The 23,904-nt window shown below is 47.5% G+C and overlaps 1 protein-coding gene across 5 annotated transcripts in view; it reads left to right on the plus strand.

Annotated features, from left to right (window-relative positions):
• Positions 1 to 4,175: 4,175 nt before the first annotated feature.
• The window catches only part of LOC143327402 (PDZ domain-containing protein 4-like), a 41,586-nt gene continuing 21,857 nt past the window's right edge, over positions 4,176 to 23,904 (plus strand). Inside the window, exons 1-4 of one of the 5 annotated variants that reach the window (XM_076741703.1) lie at positions 4,176 to 4,393; positions 5,012 to 5,170; positions 5,268 to 8,866; positions 23,775 to 23,828. In XM_076741703.1, coding sequence (XP_076597818.1) covers positions 8,807 to 8,866; positions 23,775 to 23,828 — 114 coding nt within the window. In that variant the 5' untranslated portion in view covers positions 4,176 to 4,393; positions 5,012 to 5,170; positions 5,268 to 8,806. Of the gene's footprint in view, positions 4,394 to 4,710; positions 5,171 to 5,267; positions 8,867 to 23,774; positions 23,829 to 23,904 lie in introns of those variants that run through there. The other 4 variants (XM_076741707.1, XM_076741705.1, XM_076741706.1 and 1 more) reach the window with 4 other exon arrangements.

Here is a 23,904-nt window from a genome sequence, read left to right on the forward strand (position 1 = left end):
GTCCTTGATCGCTGCTGCACTGACGAGGTGCAGCTTTATGTCCTCAGCGTCTTTTGTCTCGAGGACGTGAAACTCTGGACGGCCAAGAATGGACAGAGTTTGTCCTGTGATTGACCAAATCTGGATCTTGGATCTTTGCCAATATTTGACATTTGATGAAACTGTGTCCTTCGCAGCAGATTTTGGGAGACGTGGACGCTGTTGGACAGCATCTGTTCCCTGACGTCTCGGCTGCAGCAGCTCTCTGGATGTCTGGGTGTCTCTTCTCTCGCCTGCAGGCTGCTTCAAAACGCGGCGGCGAGGCCGAGGACAGAGATCGCCGCTGGTCTCCGTTCGCTGCGTGCCGCTGAGCTGCAGAACTGATTTTTCGATTTGTTTGTTTTTGAAGCTGCATGTCCGATGTCCTCCGTCCGTACTGTCCGTCCTCAGTGACCACAACATGTTTCATGCTCTCAGTTTATTTCTCTTCATTTTAGTTTGAGTTAGTAAAGAACATTTTAAATGTCTCTGTAAAGCACCTGCTGTTCATGTCTCTTATCAGTGACCCGACTGATCGGGGACTGTCTTCATAGTATTTCATGGCTGAAGCACCTGAGGAGGTTTTGTCTGCTTTGTGTTTTATTGCTCGTTTCGTGATGATTTAAAGGCTCTTTTCTGCTTCAGGAAGAGAGTCTGTCTTCTTCACACTGTGAACAGTTCTGTAGCAGTAGTAGAAACAGCAGTACTGGGAGTACTATAATTTCTCTGGAGTACTTTTGACAAATAGTCATATGATAGTTTTATGAGATATTAGGAAAAAATCCTGTTTAAACCTGCAAAAATGACAAATTATCACAGTCAAACTGAATCGATCCCCGAAGATTTCTGCTGGTTCCAGCAGCAAAACTGACACGAATCAGCAGGAAAAGGAGAAAAAATTAATAACAAATAAAAGCAACAGCAGCGAAAAATAGAATCATCAGAATAAAAGAAACATGCGTGAAACACACACGCACACACACGCACACACACGCACACACACGCACACACAGCACAGGTAACAGAGACTGAACTGTACGCAGGCTACAACACATACGTATGTGTTCTGTATGATGGATGCTTAAGGGAACATCACGCACACACACGCACACACACACACACACACACACACACACACACACACACACTCACATGCACACACACACACACACACACACACAGTGTATATGCTTAAGTGACAAAGATAAATCGATGTTTGGGCAGCAGACTCGCATGAACACACACATCAACAGTGAGTTTCAGTCAACAGCAGACACGCAAGCAGTGTGTGTGTGTGTGTGTGTGTCTGTGTGTGTGTGTGTTACACATGTACCTGTCTGTGTGCAGTGTGTGTCGGGTGGATTTCTGTTTGTGTGTTAAAGCAGAAAGAAACACAACAGCCTGTGTTTGTGTTAAAAATGTGTGTTTGTTTGTGTATTTTACTTTATCTGTGTTTGAGCATCTGAATCTGCGTGTGTGTGTGTGTGTGTGTGTGTGTGTGTGTGTGACAGTGTTGACACTGCAGAGGCATCTCTCTCTCTCTCTCTCTGTCGGTGTAATTACTGTGTTGAGCTGATAAACTGCTCTCACAGGGCTCACCGTCAGCAGGGAGGATGAGGAGGAGCAGGGGAAGATGGGAGGAGGAGGAGGAGGGCTGGATGGATAGAAGGAAGGAGAAAGAGAGGAGATGAGGGGTTTGAATGATGGGAATCACAAGGAAATAAAAGGAGAATATGACAAATGAGCAGAGGAGGACAAGACGAGAAGGAGATCACCAAGACGAGGAGAAGAAAAGAGTACAGGGAGAGGAGGAGCATTACAGAGGAGATGCACGGCTGGAGGAGAGACTGTGCAGAGACACAAAGGGTTTGAACTGAGTGGAGGGGAAGAGAGAGGTAAATATGGAGAAGGGGAGGAGGACAAAAGGAGGAGAGAGAGAGGAGGCCAGAGGAAGGAGAATTAATGACTGGAGGAGGAGAAGATGAGGAGAGGGGAGGTGTATTGATTCAGTACTCTGACAGCAGGGATGTATTTCATTTCCATAGAGTCACACCATAAATACACACACGTGCACACTCACACACACACACACACACACACACACACACACACACACACACACACACACAGACACACAGCGGCCTCATGCTAACAGGCTAACACCTCTGTGAGGGCGCGCTTTGAGCTAAATGCTAATGTCAACACGCTAACGCGCTGCTCAGGTGTGATGTTTACAGGTGCAGCGTTAAATAGCCTGCAGGGGGCAGTGGAGGAGAAGTCATGAGGATTCATCCTCTGGGCGTCATGAATATACAAATAAAGGTTGATCTACATTTTTCCGATGTTCAGGCTCATCGTGACATGAAGCCGTCACGAGCTCTCATCCTGTAATCATCCATTCCTGAGTTATTTGGTGATGGACAGCAGTTATTTTTGCAGTTGCTTCCTGCTCTGCCTGCCTGTGCAGCTTCAGTGCCTGCTGCCATCAGCTTCAACTGGTAATCACATTCATTAAAAATCAATATTTCCTGTTGTGGCTGTGTAATGAGATCAGAGATCAGAGAGTCGATCGGTGCTGCTGGCGTGGAGTCGCTCTCCTCACAGGAGACGTTAGAGTTCAACACGTGACGCGCTGCTGGCCTTCACGCACATTTAGCATTTATGAGCAGACATTAAAAAACACACAGACTGGTTTAAACACGCGGCCGTCAGTTTGTTCGGTTCATTTTCACGTGTTCATGCGTGTTAATGTGTAAATAATTCATAAACATCGACGTGTGTGTGTGTGTCAGGGACGATTCAATTAAATTAGATTCATATAAATGTCAGCAGAGTTCATTTATCAGGAGGCAAATGAGCTTTGAAACACACACACACACACACACACACACACACACACACACACACACACACACACACACACAGTAACATGTGTAATAATGTTGAATCCAGAGACGTGACGTTAAGGTAACACAGAGCGCAGGATGGACAGACAGGAACAGGAAATGGAAACATTAATGAGAGTCAGGCTGGAAAACACTTTGAAGCTTCACAATATTTCGTTTTCGTGGTTTTAATTTGAGACGTGCAGCTGAGGGCCAATAATAAAAACCACGCCGCGACGTAGTTAAAGAGGTTTTACTGTTGCTTCAGGGGTCGCAGAGTTAACAATGGAAAGTTTGTCCTCAGCATGGAGCCGGATGCAGACAGGGAGGGTCTGCAGGGCTCGTCCTCTGATGAGGGCTTGGTCCGTATTTCATGTCAGGAAGTGGACCTTCTGGCCTGTTGGCGGCGCTACAGGAAGCGTGGATGAGTCTGAGTCTACGTTCAGTTACAGAAGTAAAGATTCTGAAAATGATCATCGTTAAAAACATGAACTTCTCCAGCGTCTTCTCCTGCGTCCCTCACCACATGTCGTCCAATCATCATCAGACTTCATCACAACAACATTTTAAGAATTTTTTTTTTAAGAGAGATTCTTCTTCTCTCTCTTAACATGTCTGAAACGTGTTGCATGAAGACACCTGAACCAGGACCAGTTTCTGTGGGACGTGTGTGCTCTGCTGCTGGAGGACGACAGACAGACAGACAGACAGACAGACAGACAGCATGTCTTCGTCTTCACTCCAGTTCTGCTGGTTTCTGCTCTCTGGGGATGAACTCACCTTCCTCTGCAGGAGGAAGAGTCCAGGCAGGACGCTCAAACACTCCTGCTGCTCTCAGGTGTTAAAGTTGGCATTTTGGAGATGAGAGGTTTCCTCTGACAGCTGTGAGGCGCAGATGTGGGCGACAGGCTGCCGCGTGTGTTCTGAGCCGTGAAGAAGACACAAAGACGTGTTTACACATGAAAGCTGAGGAAGACGAGTGTCACAGAGATGAATGAAGCGCTGAAGAACAATAAGGAGAAAGAGACAGACAGCGGAAGAGAAGACGGGAGGGGAGGAGGCGAGCAGGGACTCAGAGCAGGTGGGAGGGAGAAGCGGAGGAGGCGGAGGAGGAGGAGGAGGCGGAGGAGGGAAAATTAATTGCCGGCTGCAGGTTATTGGCTGGCTGCGCTGCCGCGGAGCTGCTGTTGTTCCAGCGCGGGGAGGATGCTGCAGAAGAAGAAGAGAGAGCGGCGAGCTGCAGGTCCGTCTGCTGAGCCCTGATCGTTTCAGCCCAACGTCGTCTGCGGAGAGGCAGAACCGCCGCATCTGTGTGATTATCCTGAAGGAAGGACAGCAGGAGCAGCAGGAGGAGGCGGAGGAGGAGGAGGAGGAGGAGGGACGCCGGTAGGAAAGCTTTGCCCAGACCAGGATCACCTTCTGTGGGAGGACGCGGAGGCTGATTCCCCGAGGAAATCAAGGAGTGGATGGTCCCTGAAACATCTGGAGAGGTGCGACCTGAGGATCTTTAGAAGCAGATTTTCTGTCACTTGTTTCTGACACTTTGCTCTAAACATCATCCAGCGAGAGATTTGAGTGCAGCTTCACAAAAACAGTCACTTCTGGAAATGATCAGTCAGGCTGCAGCTAACGGTTTTCTTTAATTATCTGTTTATTTGCATTTGTTTAAATTTATTGATTAACTGAAAAACAAAAAAAGGCAGAAAACAGTCAAATTTATCCGTCAAAATTCAAGGTTGAACTTGTTTTGTTCGAAGCTCAGAAAGAAATCAATTTTTTATTTTTTGGATTGACATCTTAAAACAGGCTGTCAAAATTCTACAAATTCCTAAAAATGCACAGAAATCTGGCAAAAATAAAAGCAAACCTGAGAAAAGTCTGAAAAACAGAATTTTGTCCTGTCGAAATTCGTTTCTCTGCTTGCAGCTCCAGATCTCGATCGCTGAGCTGATCGATCCTTCAGCTCTGTTGGAGACAGTTCGAGCTTTTCTCTCGTAGATTCTTCACCTGATGGACATTCTGTGTTTGTGAAGGATCAACTCCACCTTCAATCAGAGTGAAAATCTGTGAAATCTGAATAAAAGTCTGACAAATACATGAATGTTTAGCTGCTTCGAGCTTCCTGGAGAAGTGCAGAGACTCGTGGACAGGAGACGGGGACATCAGGGGGTTTTACTGTGAGGGCTGGGAAAGATCGATGCAGGTCTGGAGAAGGTTGGACCAGAAACCAAACCAGAGCAGACAGGACACACAGGGAGACGCAGCAGGTTAGAGAGACAGAATTTCAGATTCAGAGCAGAAGAGAAAGCAGCTGTGGAGCGAAGCCGTGAGAATCTCTTTGTCTGTCTGTGTTTGTGTGTCCAGGAGCGAAACGAAGCCGAGTTTAACCTGCAGAGAGATGACGGAGCAGCAGAGGGGATGGAGGGATGACGGAGGGAGAGCGGGAGAGAAAGGGCCGACGGTCGCAGCATCCGGCTCTCCTCAGTAAACACCTCAGTCTGACTTCCACTCCGAGGGAGGAAGAGGAGGATTGTGGGGAATTACATGGAGAATAAAGTGAATTTCAGCGCAGCCGGAGGGCGAAACAAAACCGACCGTCACATCTCTGGATTATCAGTCTTGAAGGAGGATTTTGGGCACTGAAGAGTTTGGAAAATAGATTTTTTCCAGTCAGCAAAGGATGTAAAGACACTCGGAAACGAAGGAAAATCGAGAAGGTTCTGGAATCGTGGTGCTGTTTGCGTCGCACAGCGTGAATGTTTGGACAGAAACGAGTCAAACCGTTTGATAAAAGGCACAATCGACCCTCTGAACCTTCCTCTTTCTCTCCATCTCATTGCCTTTTTGTTTTCTGGTTTCTCCACATGCACCGTTTCCCCTTTGTGCTGCTGACAGATCCTGAGCAGGATTGCAGGCGTTTAAGGCAGGTGTTGATGGCAGATAACAGCTGCAGAGAGGCAGAGGTGGCTCACAACAGCAGATAAGTGACGCTCAGCAGCAGCAGCAGGTAATACAGGCTGAAGGCGCCGCTGCTTCTGCAGAGCGTCGGCGCCGTCTGTCATCTCTCTGCAGGCCGAGTCCATCTCAAGGACCGTCTGTGGGCGAGGTGGGCGGTCATAACACCCGAGGGGGGGGGGCCCTGCAAGGCCTCAGCACTGAAACACTGACGTAAAGCTAAGAGTAGAAAGTGAAGCTTCAGTGGCTCAACAGCAGCGATTTCCCATCAGCCTTTTCTCTTCTACATGTGTAAATGTACACAGTGAGCTGGTGTGTGTGCAGAGACAGAGTTCAAGTCAGGTGAGAGAGGAGCGATAACTGAACCACTGAGCGACAAACCGATCGATGCTCCTCAACAGGACGTCTGTGACCGAAGCAGAGGGGACGAGACGAACGTCTTCACGGGCTCATAGATGAAGTCATAAAAGCACCGCAGACGTCAGGAGCTGAGAGGACGTAAACCGATGAACCGACGTGAAGCTGCTCTGAAGCTTTAACACTTTGACACAAACAGTTCAGACGGAACGTTTCCTGTTGTCTTTAAGCACAAGTGGAGTTTTTCCTGACGACGTTCAGGCGCTGAAACACGAAGCACAAACTGTTTTTAGCTCTCAGATGAAAAACTGCAGCTGCTCAGAGTTCGATAGACGAGCAGATCGATTATAAAAGCACAAATTATTGGAAGAATCAAACAGATTCAGGTGCTACAAACACAGATTTTCTCTCCATAGAGAAGTTTGTCTGAAGCCGTGTTCAGTTTTTCATTTATCACAAATATTCAGGTGCCAAAAAGTGCATTTTTATAACTGTTTATGATTTCAAAGACACTTTGTATGAAGTCAAAGCACAGAAGCAAGAGGCAGACATTAATAATCAACCCATGAACTCCATCAACAGCAGAGTTTACAGACGATTTAACATCAGCTCGAAACAAACGTGTGAGTCTGAGCCGGTTCTGGTTTCAGTGTTTGATGCGAATTTTCGAAACAGACGTCTGACGCTTCAGATGCTGCAGATTAATCTGACTGATGCTTCAGACCTCACATCACAGCGCCGTGGATCCTCGTCAGTCGTTTTAAAGGCTCGTCGATGTTCAGATGAATTATTGAACTCGCCTGAAAACTGCTGAACGGTTTACAGCCGGAGGACTTCTTCTTCTTCTGCTTCTCCTCATTGAAACAAACCTCAGAGGCGGAAAACTAAACATTTGACTGAAGACGTTTAAGTGTTTGTAAAGATCAGTGAAAAAGCTCCACGGCTGGTTTTTAACAGCTTCAGGAGCAGAGACACTTCACTGAAAGACATCAGTGACTGAGACAGAGACGGAGACCATGCTGCGTCGCTAAGACAGACAACAGAAGGCAGGAGCTCAAAATCTGGACATTTGGACAGTTTTAGCTTTTATTTGTTTTGTCCAACATTCAAAGAGCAGCTGTCAAATGTTTTTAAAACCCACGAAGGCTAAATGTTCAGATTTTATACGATTTCGACCTGAAAATCTTTCTTTTCTTCGTCTTTTTGAGCTGAAGTCTTCAGACAAACTGGACAGCTGGACTCTTCAAAACAACTTAACATGAGACACATTTGACTTATTGTGAACACCAACACACACACTCTCACACACACACACACACACACACACACACACACACACACACACACACACACACACAGAAAACAAGCACACTCACAGAAAGGTCAGTCTGAACAGACAGAACTTAAACACACACAAGGCGACACCTTTGAGAAGCACACACACCTTCAGGAAGCACACACACACCTTCAGGAAGCACACACACACCTTCAGGAAGCACACACACACCTTCAGGAAGCACACACACACACCTTCATCCTCCTCCCCAGAGACCCCGCTCCTCCTTCTTCATCCCTCCATCCTCCTCATCGGGGACAGTTCATCAGTTTGTTTTCTGGGACACAAACAAACGTTTCTGCCGTTTCTGCATTTTAACAGTTTGAGGCACAAACTCTTCATCCCCTCCTCCTCCTCCTCTTCCTCCCCTGCAGGGCTGAAACAATCTGCTGTGCGTGAATGAAAATTAATTTTTCACCGTGATGAAAAGACACATCATCTCGCCTCCTCGCCGCCAGCGGGACGGCAGATGAAAGCTGTTTACTGCGAGGAGCAACAGAACGCGTCCTCTCTGTGAGAGAGACAACAAGACGAAGCAGAACAACGTCCAGCGTCTTTGTCCCCGTTTCATCATCGTGGCGTTGGCTTTTGTCCTCGGAGTGACAGCAGAGGAGGAGAGACAGCAGGAGGTGAGCTCGGCTCGACTCTCAGAGACAGAAGACGTTTGACTGACAAAGCGTCCGTGTTCGCTCCCGTTAACGAGGCACGTTTCAGGATTTATACGTGAAGCGGCTTCATTTTTTTCTGTGGAAACTTAAACCTGTAGTTCTCCACTTTTGCACATATTTGCTAAAAACTGACTGAAAATTGACTTTGATTGGATTTTTCTTTTTGCAGAGGAAGTGCTGAAGCTGCTCAGATAAAAGTAGCTTTGATGTATTTGACATAAGAATCTCACCTGGACTCTGAGGATTTCTGATGGTGAGTCTTCTTACCTGAAGGGTCTTTGTCAGCAGGGATTACAGATGTCACCAACAGCTCACGATGGTTGTAGACTTTTTGTTCAGCTGAGTTTATCGAATCTTTGGACATAATAATCTCAAGAAAAAAGAGCTTTTTTGAGCCTCGTTGTGGGTCAAAGGTCAACGGCTGAGAAAACACAGCGAGGACGCACCGGAGGACATCTGGAGGTTTGAGGTCAGACGGACGAGCCGGATTATCGATACGGAGTGTCAGCCGTCTTCTGAGGGACGTCCGGAGACAGAGGACAGACGAGACGAAAGCAGAGGGAGATCAGGACGAGTCAGACGTCATCATGGGCTGCAACATGTGTGTGGTCAAACGTCCGGAGGAGCAGTACAGGATCATGTTCCAGGTAGGAAACCAGAGCCGACCGGTGAATAAGTCAGGGTGAAATACGGCTTGTTTGCCGAAGGCTGCTGTCATTTCAGTTTAGAACGTGCTTCTGAGGCGCATTCAGTATTTAGCACTGACTGAACCTGGAGCCTTCAGGCCCCTGAGGGACGTCTCTGCTGGTTATCAGCCTGCAGCAAAAACAGAAGCTGTGAAAACACTCGTGTGAGTTCGCTTGTTTTCTGCTTTTAGAGCAGCTCCTGAATCTCAGATGTTCAGATGTACAGATGTTCCTGAAAGCACCGACATGCTTCTGCTTTCACCTGCACACAATGATCATGATGCTGATGGAGGTCAGAGGTGACAGAGATGAAGTAAAACCAGCAGCTGGCTGGAAGCAGCCTGAGCAGGGCTGCAGCTGTCAGTGAGGAGGAGTCTGCACTGGTGATTCTGGGGTCACTGCACGGTGTCACACACACTCCATACACTCAGCGTTTTTAGACTGAACATTTGGGTTTTTGGAGAGAGAAACGAAGGCAGAGGAAAGACTCTGTGTGTGTGTGTGTGTGTGTGTGTGTGTGTGTGTGTGTGTGTGTGTGTGTGTGTGTGTTTAATATTCCAGTGGAAGGTGCAGCTCCATTCATCACTGCAGGTTGGTCCAGTTATTCTCTGTAAAGGTCATTGTGATTTCTGCTAGAGGCTGAAAGTCACCGAGGACTGAAAACAGTGTGTGTGTGTGTGTGTGTGTGTGTGTGTGTGTGTGTGTGTGTGTGTGTGTCAGATGCATGGATAATGTTCACATAGCCGAGCTGCACAGTTAATTTGTTGTATGTTTACGTCTCTGAACGTTCAGATTTATTTCACAATGATTAAATTACACGGACAATAAAACATTTAGCTAATTTAAAAAAAACCTGATCCATTGATCTCGTCACACTGTCTGATCGGAGGAGTTCATTCACAGATCATCTCATTACTCTTCAGCAATTAAAAACCTTTAATCAAACATCAAAGAAACAGAAACCTTGAAGAAAAAGTGTAACCTTCAAATGAAAATATGAAGATGTTTGTGTTCAACTGTACGAGGAGAAAATACTGGAGGTGACCGTGAAGATTATGAGGAGACTGAGGAGGAGGCAAAGCGTGGCGTGATAGAATACAGACAGAATGAGCTGGTTCAGGAGACTCTGATGGCAGGAGAAGAAGAAGAAGAAGAAGAAGAAGAAGAAGAAGAAGAAGAAGAAGAAGAAGAAGAAGAACGCTGGCTGTGCGTAAAGGAACCCTGTCCTCCCACATCAGGCCTCAGGCTGATGCACCAGGCTTTGCTGTTCCAGCAGTCCAACCAGGCCTCCCTCCAATGTCACATGACTCCCTCCTTTGTTTCAGACAGACAAAGACTGGGCTCAGCTAACATCTGAGACACAAGCGAAACACCAGAAAGGGCCGAGTGAAGGACAGAAGGTTCGGGTCACTGTGAGGAAGGCAGCAGCAGAAGCAGAGCGAGACGTTCTGACGCTGCAGGTTCCTCCTGTGACGTCATCACAGGGAGGACATGAGAGCTCCACGTCCACACAGCCCACAGAGCAGTGTTAGCGTTAGCAGCTACAGTTGGTCTACTTCACTGAAAAGCAGAAGAAGAAGCTGAGAAGAGCCAGGAGGAGGAGGAGGAGGAGGAGGAGGAGGTGCTATCTTAGCATTGTTCTCTGGTTGTTTATGTTATCTGATAAAATGCCTGAAGGAGTTCTGGACTTAATATGGAAAATAAATTAGATAGAAATTGTTGTTTTGGCTGCAGTGGTCTGTGAGCGTGACTGACTGACTGGCTGACTGACTGGCTGACTGGCTGACTGACTGACTGACTGACTGGCTGACTGACTGACTGACTGACTGGCTGGCTGACTGACTGACTGGCTGACTGACTGGCTGGCTGACTGGCTGGCTGACTGACTGACTGACTGACTGGCTGGCTGACTGACTGACTGACTGACTGGCTGACTGACTGGCTGGCTGACTGACTGGCTGGCTGACTGACTGACTGGCTGACTGGCTGACTGACTGACTGACTGGCTGACTGGCTGACTGACTGACTGGCTGACTGACTGGCTGACTGACTGACTGACTGGCTGACTGGCTGACTGACTGACTGACTGGCTGACTGGCTGACTGACTGACTGGCTGACTGACTGACTGGCTGGCTGATTACCTCCTGCAGGCGCTCTTGGAGCTTCTCAACTCTGAAAATGTTGGAACACGTTTTAATTTGCCGACAACTTTCACTGCCAACATTCAAACAGTTGATTTCTCGCCTCCAAACTTGGTGAATCCTGTGATGAAAGAAGAAAACCTTCAGCGTGGAGCTCAAACCATCAGCTCTCACTGCTCGAGGACGTGTCGGTCGGGCCGTCGCACATTGATTCTACAAACTGCTGCTGTGCTGCCACGTCTTCAGTCTGACCTCAGACTCAGTATGAAACAGTAACAGGAGCACTGCCCTCTGCTTCAGGTGCTTCAGGTGCTTCAGGCGCTTCAGGCGCTTCAGGTGCTTCAGGTGCTTCAGGTGCTTCAGGCGCTTCAGGCGCTTCAGGTGCTTCAGGGTGACTGAAGTCAGCTGTTGCTCAGCTGGACTGTTCATCCGACTGCTCTGCTCCTTCGTAAGAAACCTAAAAGTAATATTTGTAAAAGGAATTCACTGTTTTTATGTGATTTAATATGATGATCTGTGATTTACACGCAGGCAGCAGTTGATTGATCCGGACATGAATTTAAAGGAGAAACAGTCCCTTTAATGGAGAAACCAGCTGCTCAAAGACGCTCAAAGTGCCTTCAGAAAGAATCCTGGTGTCAAACTGTGAATGTGAAGCAGCTGCTGCTGTAAAACGAGCAGGAATCGATGTATTATAATAACAGACTTTACATAGATTTTTGTCATTTCTGCAGCAGAGTTCGATCTTCCAAACAGGCTGAAACTGCCCGGCGTGTCGAGAACGACGCGAGGACTCGGGACTCGTGTCAAAAGGCATTGTGGGAATATCTTAAACCTCGAGCTGCACATGTTTATGGAGGAGCCGCAGGCCTGAACCCTCCTCATGCATAATACAAGCACACACGAGCACGTACGCACGGAGTGTATGTGTTCTGTACGACAGCTGTTCACCACGAGAACATTTACACAAACGAGCACGTTGAGGCAAATAAAGCAGCTTTAAAGACGTCAAACCGTCGTTCTGTTAGAAAAGCTGCGGCCGCTGAAGAGCAGCTGAAGCTCACCAACGTTTCCACGTCGCACTTTCTTTACAAACGTCCTGTTTCTGCTCATGAGCTGCTGCAGACACACTGAAGGCGGCGGCGACCTCAGCGGGAGCGCCGCGCTCCACTCCAACACACACTCATGTATATTTATGTGGACCAAATTCACACAGTTACACACAAATTCAGTTTGTGGAGCTATTGACTGTGTTCCCTCGACTCGATCAAACTTGTGCCACTGAAATTAAAAATCCTGCTTCCACATGGACAAATTAATTCCCTCATATTGATAAAAACATCACAACCTCCGTCTGAGCTGTCGGAGTGAAGGTGGAGGCCAAAGAACATGAAGTCCAGACAGCAGCAGCAGTGTGTGACAGTCAAAGCTGCAGCACACACACACACACACAGGTGTCAGCGTCCTTAATGAACGCTTGACTGCAGCACAAATGGAGTGTGTGACTGTGAATATCGCAGGTTTGATCCCGAACACTCGAGTGTTTCTGATGCATCTCTCAGCAGCCTGCATGTGTTTGGTTCTGGGCTCGTCGGGGTCTCGCATTCGGGCTTTGCTCGGTTCTGTTTTTTTTTTTTTAGAGAGAGATAATTGATCGCAGCAGGTTGGCTGGTGGTTGTGTGTGTGTGTGCGTGTGTGTGTGTGGGGGGGGGGAGGATCAGACCGTGTGATGGTTGCGTTGTGTGCACAGCATGAGACCCCGGCAGGTACTGCACCGACTGACTGGAACAGAACATGGCTGAGGGCTGGAGAGAAGCTGCTGATTTGTGAAAGACACACACACACACACACACACACACACACACACACACACACACACACACACACACACACACACTCCTCCTCCTCCTCCTCCTCTGAGGCTTTGGTTTGCACACTCTCTACTGATTGTTAGACATCATTACCATCTTCACTAGGTCACCTCAGGAGAAACACACACACACACACACACACACACACACACACACACACACACACACACACACACACACACCTGGGATTTGGGATTCACATTCATTACATCGCTGTTGTGTCCTGATTGATCTGGGCTCCCGGGGAGTCACAGGCAAGGATCCCTGCAAGTCCCAACCCACACACACACACACACACACACACACACACACACACACACACACACATACTTATATCCATAAATATGGCCGTGTTATGTCTCGTCTGTGTCGTACAGCCTTTATCTGTTGTATTCATTCAGTCATAAAATCATCAAGCTGCTCGGTGTTGTCGCCTCTTTTCTGAACAATAAATCACATTTTTATTTTTATTCATCATGTTTATTGTTTATTTACATTATTACAAACAATTTCAAAAATCAGCTGTTCGATAATGTGTGCTAAATGTTTGCTACACACACACATTCATTGTAATATTTTTTCCTCCTATCATCTTTCCTCTTCTTCCTGCTTCCCTCCAACACACACACACACACACACGCACACACACTCAATGCCCTCTGTCACCTTGGCTCTGTATGAGAGGGTGTCACTATCTGTGTGTGTGTGTGTGTGTGTCTGTGTGTGTGTGTCTGTGTGTGTGTGTGTGTGTGTGTGTCTGTGTCTGTGTGTGTGTGTGTGTCTGTGTGTCTGTGTGTGTGTGTGTGTGTGTGTGTGTGTGTGTGTGTGTGTGTGTGTTTGTGTGATTAATGAGGTCTGTAATGGATTCTGATGACCTCATGATATTTGAAGAGAAGATGATAAGCAATCACACACACACACACACACACACACACACACACACACACACACACAGACGAGTAGTTTCATTCAGTCTGATGGTGAAGGTGTTGCTCTGCTCACTGGTCTGACTGGTCTGACTGGACTGGAACATTTCGGACTCGTTGGTTTGCTTCAGATGTGGATTAACCTTCAGACGAGTCTTCACCCTAAAATTTAATGATTTACATTATGGGGGCTTGTGTTTAGCCGCCATGAGGAAGTCAAGGCCCTACAAAATGATAATGTGCGCGCACGCACGCACACACACACACACACACACACACACACACACACACACACACACACACACACACACACACACGCGCACTCAGTCATCATGTGTAGAGTGAGCGCTGCTGTTTGTGTGAAGCCTCTGTTGTCTGTTGTTGGACAGAGCAGGACATTTGGTTTGCATGACGTGCCTCCTAAAAGCCTGCAAGCAAGCAGGATGGTGTGGTTTGTCCCACGCTGCCTGGGAGCATTTGAACGCCTCTCTGGTGGCTTCAGGCTCCGTCAGCTAAACGGCTGCTGGGAAGCAAAGAAAACCTGAACATGAGAAGAGAAAATCAGATGTTGGGGATCAAACCGAGTAAATCAAAGATCTCTCTCTCTGCCTGGACGTGTTGTGCTTCATCAGTTTTCTCCTTCTTCGTCTTCTTGTCGTCTTTCTCTCTGTCTGCATTCTTGTTTTTTCTGTCCATCGATTGGTCCTCTTACTCCACTTCCTCCCCTCCCCCTCCATTCTTCTTTCACCTGATCTACAAAATGACTGACTCTTCTTCTTCTTCATTCTTTCATCCCTCATCTGTTCGTCTCCCACCTCTCTTGTCTCCTTTTCTTCTTCCTCCCTCTTTTGTGAGTTTGCACTATAATAACTATCAAATTCTGTATATTCTGCTGTACAAAACATCCTTATTTAATTAACCTATTTCATCCATCACCTCTATGCACATGTTCATGTTTCATGTTCTGCTCTCTACTCGTGAATGCATGAATGTGGAAGTTCAACAATAACAAGCTGCTTTTATGGTCATTTGCCGCAGAGGATTGAACCCAAAGGCAGCAGAGCTGGTGCATTTTAATGAATTTATTAAAATCACACGACAAACCAAAATCCAGACCTTCAGGGAGGCAAGAGTCCAAATCAAGAAGGCAAATAAATCCAAGCAACGAGAGCACAAAGGAAAAAACAAGCAGAGTCCAGTGAAATCCAGAGCAAAAGACGAGCAGAGAGAACAGAAACAAATACGAGGCGACAGTCAAAGCAAAGACAGAAGGAAAAACACTGGCTTAAATACACAGAGAGGGAAGACTGAGGAGGCACAGGTGAGAACAAACCAGGGACAGGTGACACCAATCAAACACGAGGCGGGAAACACAGGAAGTGACGTGTTTGAACTAAAACATGTTAAAACTGTAACCTTCATGTCACTTCTGGACATGTGTGTGTGTGTGTGTGTGTGTGTGTGTGTGTGTGTTTTCACTGTAATCACATGAAACATCTAATTTACACACTTACACACACGAGGCCTGTTCTGAGGTGAAATGAGAGGATTTAATGAAAAAGGCTCGTAGGGTTTCAGAGCTAACGGCGCTAACGCTACACAGAAGCACTGTGTAGCATTACCCCCCCCCCCCCCACACACACACACACCCTCACCTCCACACCTGTAATGCTAACGTGAAGCACATGTTGCCTCCTGCACTTCTTCGCCTCCCTCCTCCTCTTCCTCTCCGTGTCCGTCTGTCCAGCTCCTTCTCTCCTCCTCCTACATATTTATCTCCCGACTCTTTTTCCTCTTACTCCCCCTCCCCCTCCCCCTCCCACTCACCCACCGCCTCCCTCTGTCTCCGTCACTTCTTCTCCTCACTTTGCTGTCAGATTTGTCTCGATGGGATGCTGTTGCCGCGGTAACCGAGGTCATTAGGGAAGCTGTATTTATGCTTTCTCACACTGGAGCTGGCAGATCTGCTGTAATGAGCGCGCGCACACACACACACACGCGCACAGATAGAAACCCCCACTATCTGCTTTTGTAAAGGACTTTACTTTGTCACTGGCATCATGACAGAGAGAGAAAACACAGAAGAAGAAGAAGAGAGATGAAAGCGAGACGCCAACATGAGTCATTAACTGTAATGTTTGTTCAAAGGAACTGAGAGTTTGTTCAGCGTCACGTCTGAGACTGAACGAGCTAAACCTGAGCCATCAAGACCAGAGCTGCTACAAATACTCACAGAAAACAAATATCGTTCATATCAATCCAAACACAAGGGTCTGAGAGACACTGTGCTTCTCTGCATCAGGAGCTGGAGTCTAGCTTAGCTTAGCATAAAGACTGGAGGCCGGGGGGAACAGCTAGCCTGGCTCGAACAGCTGAGTCTCATTTAAACAGAAATGACAAAAATATGCACAAACAAGCTAATTTCTCTGTGTTAACATGACAATATGTTTAAAATATGTCTTTGACATGTGTCATAGTTTTGTGTCAGAATGAAGATAAATTCAGTAAAAAACGACTCGACGCCTCAGTTTGGACAAACCGGAGCACATCAGACTGAGCAGACGAGAAATCTTTGCTCATCATATTCGTCATCTGGGACCCTCAGAGGGTGAACGTGTGACTGACGGACAACGCAGGAGGACGGACGCGATCCATCCTCTGGCATTGTGGCGTCCAAACATCGTTTGCGCGCTCTTCTTTAAAGGACTCTTGATATCTCAGAGTCATCAAAACTCCATTAGTCTTAATGAGCTGTTGGCTCATTAGGCCGTCAGCAGCTGAGAGAAGCAACACTCCAGAGACAGAACGGCTCATTTGTATTCAGCCGAGGCTCCGAGCTGAACGCCAGGTGGTAACATGTTGCTACAAATCCCATGATGCACCTCTGCTGCATCCACAGGGGGAAGTGTGGAGGATACTGACGGCTCCGTCGAACAGCAGCAGGCGGAGGGCTGAGCGATGCTAACACCTAAACTTTGGTCTTAAACAAGTGAAGTTCAGACTTCAGGACTTTTACTTGTAACAGAGTATTTTTACTCTGTTTGGTTCCTACTTGTAAGTCCTGAGTACTTTTTCCCACCTCTGATATTTGCAGTACATTAGCAGGAAATGTGATGGAGGACGGAACGTGTGTACAAACATGATCTCGGCTCAACATTTGCATGAGAATGAGATGTTTAAGAGTCGCAGGCTGTCAGACTGTGACGGCTCAGATCATCAGAGAAGCTCAGCAGGGAGACGACGGCCTGGATCCATGTGCTGTTTACTGCTATGAATCCTAAACACAAGAAGGACATAATCTGTGTGTTAGTATTCAGATTTTTTCTCACGCAGTTAAACTCAGCAGATGCTACGCTGTCTGTCTGTCTGTCTGTCTGCCTGTCCGTCTGTCTGTGTGTCTGTGTGTCTGTCTGTCTGTCTGTGTGTCTGTCTGTCCGTCTGTCTGTCTGTCTGTCTGTGTCTGTCTGTCTGTCTGTCCGTCTGTCTGTCTGTCTGTCTGCAGCTGCAGCGTTAAGCTCATAAACAGAGCGTGGAAGCAGATCCAGCACTAAAATCTGTACTATTACAATACAGACATTAATGAAAAGCCTTGTTTCTGGCTTAAAGGTGCTGAAGGTGCACTGTGGCTCCTCCTCCTCAGTTCAGCGCCACCTGAAGCTCACAGCTGGTACGTACGCTGCAAGCTGCTAATGTAAGAAGCCAACACTTTAGCAGGCTAGCCAAGCCTCCTCTCTCACTCAGTAAAGACATTTGTCCTCTTGGCGTCTCACCTCGCTTTATCAGCGCTGTGTCCTCTTGAACGTGTGTCTGCCACCTGGTTCCTACCTTTGTAGGAAGTCCCAGCCTCACCTGTACGCTGCTATTGGCTGAGGTCTGCACACCCACTGTCCAATGTTTGCAGCCCAGAAATGTCCTGAACGCAGCACAATAAGAGGAGAATAAGAAAATATGGGCAGAGGGCGTCAGTGTTCGCTCGGTACAGTTAATAAAAGGAGGACTTCTATGTTCTGAATCTGGAAAGCTGTTATTGCTGCGATACGTGTTCATGTTCTGTAGATTTCCATAATGAGTGAGAACGAGCCGCAGAATGACGTGCTCTGTGCACAGAGGCCGCGGCATCCAGCTGAAGGCTCATAACACACAGTTTGAATGATTTACGCCTTCATATTTACATTTGCTTTGTTCGCTGTTTCAAAACATGAAATGGAAATGATGTCATGACCACGAGGGCGGCGGCTGTTTCCGAACGACAGGCTGAATGAGACTGATGTGGATGTTTGATGGACAGATTGTGTGAAGAGTAAACATCAGCTGCAGCTGAACAGACTTCTTCCCGTCGAGACGAAGGATGCATGCAGGGTTATTTATCAGGGTTTTGAGATTTTTGCCTCCATCCCTAAAAACCTGGCTTCCTGTGTGCTTGTTAGCTCATTTTCTCTTCGCTGGACGTTGCTCAAGCTGCTTCCAGCCATGTTTAGATTCAGCGCTGCAGATTAATGTGATGTGTTCATAACACAGAGAAGTGAAAGTGGAGTTAAAATAAAGCAGCTCTTCATCAGAGGAACCTCGTGTGGTTTCAGAGGGCTCCGACAAACAAACCGCCGCTCTGTGTGAGAAAAGCTGCTTTCTGTGCTGTCGAACATCAGACGGAGAAACAGGAACAGACGCTTCTGTAGGAGGAAACGTTGAGGATTGTTGTTGCTTTGACAGAAGCGGCTGTGAAAAATGCAAATGTGTTTGGATAATGAATCATAATTAAGAGCGTTTGAGGAAACTCTGGAGGCTTCCAGCAGGCTGGAACTCCGTCGAGGCTCCAGCATGTAAAAGACAACAGGCGTGTTTCCTCTGAGCAGGTGAGCGTGTGCTCAGGTGTGTGTGTGTGTGTTCTGCAGATGCGCACACACTCGTCTGAACTCTCCGATTGTGTTTCTGTCTGTTTCCCTTTATGGTGGCTGCATGTCGTCAGATGAAAGCCTTCTATCTCCAAAACACGTTTTTAGAAAGGCAGGAAACTCGAGGATCCGTCAGAGGGTTGATTAGAATAATTCGATTTTGAGAATAATAACCGACTGGACCGACCTGACTGGGTCCCTGTCTGGACCAGTTTCTCAAGTTTAACCTTAATTTCTATTAAATAAACCCAGAGAGTAAATAAAGCTCATCTTGTATAGTGGTCTGTGTTACATTACAGTGTCACAAGCTTTCAGCAGCATGTTCAGCGTTAATTTACCACTAAAATACTCCTCACGCTTTATGCTAATCTCAGAAATTTCTGCAAACTCAGACGTGATCAGTGTTTATCTCCAAAGATGTTTTCAAAGAAAGTCTTTTTTCCTGATTTGCCAGCTGGTCCAAAGAGTTTTTTGCAGTAAATTTACCTTAATTAAAAAAAAAACAGTGTTAAAATAAGTCAGATGGCTGGACGAGGAGTCTGTTCAGCGTCCCTCAGTGTGAGCACATTTGTCTGTTTTCTGGCGCTCGCTGAATAAAGTCACGATTCGTCTGCTCGCCGCAGCCTTCAGTATCTCCACGTCTGTCTCCTCGATCCTCAGCTTGACTTCCATTAGACTCTGACGGTCCGGAGGATTGATGGAGGTGAGAGGTGAACGGAGAGAGAGGCTGAGAGTAGAAATCTCTTTCTGATGGCTGAGACTCCTCCTCTCCTCTTTTCTCCCCTTTTCTCCTCTTGCATTTTCACCCTCGCCCCATTTTTCATTTTTGCCCAGTTTCTCCTGATTTCCTCCTTTATCCCTCCCTGGATTCAGCCTCGTCCCTCTTTCTCTCCCTGACCGCTCCCCGTCTCCTCCTTTAGCTCCCCCTCTCCTGGGTATGATTATAGTATCTCTGCTTCCCCCTCGGCATGCTGGGAATGAAAATGGATCTGTGTGTGTGCGTGTGTGTGTGTGTGTGTGTGTGTGTGTGTGCGCGTGAGTGTGTGTGTGTGTGTGTGTGTGTTCATGCACTACAGGGAGTGGGTGGGTGAAAGAGATAAATGCCAGGGGAAAGTGTGTTGATGTGGAACTATTTCTGCTTTTGTGTGTGTGTGTGTGTGTGTGTGTGTGTGTGTGTGTGTGTGTGTGTGATAGATGTGGTGGAAGTGTGTGCTGATGGAATCAGTAAATAGTTAATGAACAGGGAGGAGAAACGTGTTGAAGCCTCAGGAGACGACATTGATGCAGACACACTGAACACATGGACGACAGTAAAAATAATCACCATCAGCTCCGTGTGTTCACGTTCGAGTGATCAGACGAGCCTGAAGCTGCAGCGTGTGAGTCTCTACACACACACACACACACACACACACACACACACACACACACACACACACACACGCGCTATAAGCTGAAGCTGAACTCCTCTGTCTCTCTTTAATCACCCCTGCTGCCTGCTGACATGTCGAGCTTCATCGTGAGCGAGCAGCGAGGCTCTGCTGGTCGCTGCGTCCGTCTGCTGATGTGAGACGTCTTTTCAGATGCCACAGAACACGATGCGAGCTTCCACGTTCCCCGGAGGATGAATCCTAACAGCATCACTGATCCCGTCTTTTCATTTCGTACCATAAACAGGTCAAAGTTCACGCAAACGCTTTGGCTGACAGACGACACCAAACGAGTGAAGGCAGACTTCATGCTAACTGTTAAACAGCTCAGCATATCAGAAGACTCTGCACCTCACAGGTATCTGAAGTTCAATCAGCGTGTCCTTCATGTGGTGACAGCGTGCTGGAGGCCGACCTTCAGCCTGCGCTCGGTGTCGGAGTCTGTGCGGAAAACGCAGCCGCCAGCGTTTAATTACCTGTAATAAGAAAATATTTACTGTTTCATTAACATATTTGATTCCGTTCTCTTCACTCTGAGACACTGAAACTGTCAGAAATCGATCCGCCTGACCAGTCGATACCGACTCTAGTGCTCAGGGACATAATGAAGAGGCTGAATGATACACTGATGCTTGTCACTGGTCTGTCAAACAGTCAATATTCAGCTCTGTCCCCCAGAAATGACGCTTCAACTCAGTTCATTTGATTCTGAATTTCTTTCTTACATTTCCTTTGAGTGGATGAAAGTCTGCGTTCATGCAGTCACAGGGAGGAGGCTGAGGAGGCTGAGGAGGCTGGGGAGGCTGAGGAGGCTGAGGAGGCTGAGGAGGCTGGGGAGGCTGAGGAGGCTGAGGAGGCTGAGGAGGCTGGGGAGGCTGGGGAGGCTGAGGAGGCTGAGGAGGCTGGGGAGGCTGAGGAGGCTGAGGAGGCTGAGGAGGCTGAGGAGGCTGAGGAGACTGAGGAGGCTGAGGAGACTGAGGAGGCTGAGGAGGCTGGGGAGGCTGAGGAGGCTGGGGAGGCTGAGGAGGCTGAGGAGGCTGAGGAGGCTGAGGAGGCTGAGGAGGCTGGGGAGGCTGAGGAGGCTGAGGAGGCTGCAGGGCGTCCACGGTGAAGGGCTGCGACGCCAGAGTCCAGAGCTCACGTCGATGAAACCACTTTGGTCAGAGACAGGTGATAATGCTGTCGTTATTAGAGCGGACGGCGCATTAAGATTGTCCATGTTGGTGGAAAACAGGTGAAATACGCTCCCAGTAAACATTCGCTCAGAGGCATTAATTAACAACATTTCCTCATTTTGTCTAAATGTAATTCAGTCAGCGTTCTGTTTCCTTCAAAACACATTTGTTGTTGCTGATTAATTGTATATGAAAATCATTTCTAGGAGACGAGGCTTCAATGTTCCACCGTAATGAAGTTTCACGTCAAACTTCCCTAATTTAAAACTGCAGTCTAACCTCAAACAAGGCAGAGTTCTGTGTTCTTCAGGAACGGCTGAGACGATCTGCAGGCTTCCTCCTGTGCAGCCAAACAAAGAGCTGCATTAGCTGAACGCCAGCTCTTAGTGGAGATAGGAGGTTATTTCCAGCCGAAGAGAACAGTCAGCTCTCTGCTGCTCTTCACTTATTAATTTCACACTTCACTTAGCTGTGATTTCTGTCGGGCTAATGTTGCAGAGCCCACTCTCACCGCCGCGTCCCTGTAAGCGCTCAGACGCAGCAGCGTAATGAGCAGGAGCGCAGCGGGCGGCGCGGGAATGTCATAATTATCATGCACAGCAAAATAACACATTCAGTCGACAGCCAAATCCACGCAGACGAACACAGACGAGGATACTGAATATTCAGATCTGCATTAATCCACCTCTCTGATGGTCCATCACCTGAGCACACGGCACAAACTCGGAGTCACGTCAGTGTAAACATGAATTAACCAGCAGTTAACGAAGAGATGAAGGAAGCTGTTCGACTCGGAGGGAACCCCAGTACGGATCCAACAAAACCTGAAAAACGCTTCATTAAAGACACAAATTCTGCAAAGCTTCGCTTCACTTTGTGTTGTTTTACCTGCGTTCAACTTGAGTCCCGCCCACAAAGGCTCTGATTGGCTCAGTTGTTCTTCAACCAGTTAAAAAAAAACAGCCGCTCACCAGACGTCTTTCAATGGCTGACAAACTAAGAGATGTGGCTGGTGATTCAGAGGTGTGGACACGCACACGTGCACACACGCACACACACACGTGCACACACGCACACACACTCTACATGTCTACACACCCCAGCTCATGAATACTTGCATGGCTGCACACAGACACACACCTCTCCTCCTCCTCGCCTTTGTTTCAGAGCTGATTGTTATGCATTACATGTCTCCTGCAGGTTGTCTGTGTGTGTGTGTGTGTGTGTGTGTGTGTGTGTGTGTGCGTGTGCCTGTCAGTGAACATAAGGCCGGTCAATACGCACTCAATAACCACAATCATCTATCAGGCCTGTTGTGGTCTGGTCACTGATTGTGTTTCATCGGCCATTAAACAGGTCGGCCTGGACTTTCACATTTCTCTGGGAGACAGCAGTGTGTGTGTGTGTGTGTGTGTGTGTGTGTGTGTGTGTGTGTGTGTTCACCTGGAAATAGCAGGTTAGCGGATGCATTTCGAGGTCTTCTGTGGCCGTCTTCAGGCATCAGTTTGATGTGTGTGTGTGTGTGTGTGTCTGCAGACATTTAACTTCACGAGTGACGATTCCAGCAGGCTTGAAAAACTAATAATAAAGACACACACACAGTTTTCATTACTGCAGTTCACACACACACACACACACACACACACTCGTAAGTAATTACCTCCGTGCTCATTGTGAGCAGGTGTTTCTGTTCCTATTGGCCCCTGAGTGACGCCTGCACACACTCGCTCATGCTTACAGCTATATTATTCATGCTAATGTGGCGGCTGGTGGCTCGTTGTACGTAAGCTAGTTATGAGCTGTTGATTGAGGTGGGAGCGACCAGGGGTCACACACCGCCCGTTAAATTAGCATCTGCTCCGCCGACACTTCGTCCCCTCGAGCCAAACAGCAGCTTTCCTTCCACGTGCCGCCTGCGTGCTCGTCACCTGGCGGCGTGGCGTCACACCTGAAGTCTGAGCGGGTGGAGGACGATCAATGCCTCGCTCTTCTTTTTAAGTGTATTCAACATTTTGTCAATTAAGTTATAAAAAAGTAATTAATGGGTTCACGTACATGGACACAAATGTTCCAGTTTTCTAAAAGTTTGGGTTTTAACCTTTTTCCTGAATCAGACTAAGCAGCTTTAAAACTGAAATGTTTCTCAACAAACTTTACTTTGAAAGTCCGACTGGACGTTTTGCATTTATTATCGCTAACTTGAAGAAAGATGCTTCCATTTGAAATGTTTTAGTCTGACCGTCGTGCTGATAGTCACCAAAACATGGAAAGTTTCTGAATCCTGCAGAATGAGCAGCTGCTCTACAGTCACCCTACGTTTGACCAGACAAAGACAGAAAGAAATCTCTGCTTTCTTCCTCTTTGACTCTCGACTTTCTGCCGTCCTCCCACCGTCCGTAACGCCATCTGTCTCTGTCTCCTCTGTCTCATTAGCAGAAAGGCTGGAGTAGCTCCCTGCGGCCGATGGACAGACACGGAAACGTAAAGGTAGGACACGTTTGGATGTCGCCATCAATCAGCTTTCAACGATCCCCTCCAGGACTGACTTCTCTTCCTCTCCACC

Source organism: Chaetodon auriga, chromosome 10 (assembly GCF_051107435.1).
Source record: "Chaetodon auriga isolate fChaAug3 chromosome 10, fChaAug3.hap1, whole genome shotgun sequence".
NCBI classification, from domain to species: Eukaryota; Metazoa; Chordata; class Actinopteri; order Chaetodontiformes; family Chaetodontidae; genus Chaetodon; species Chaetodon auriga.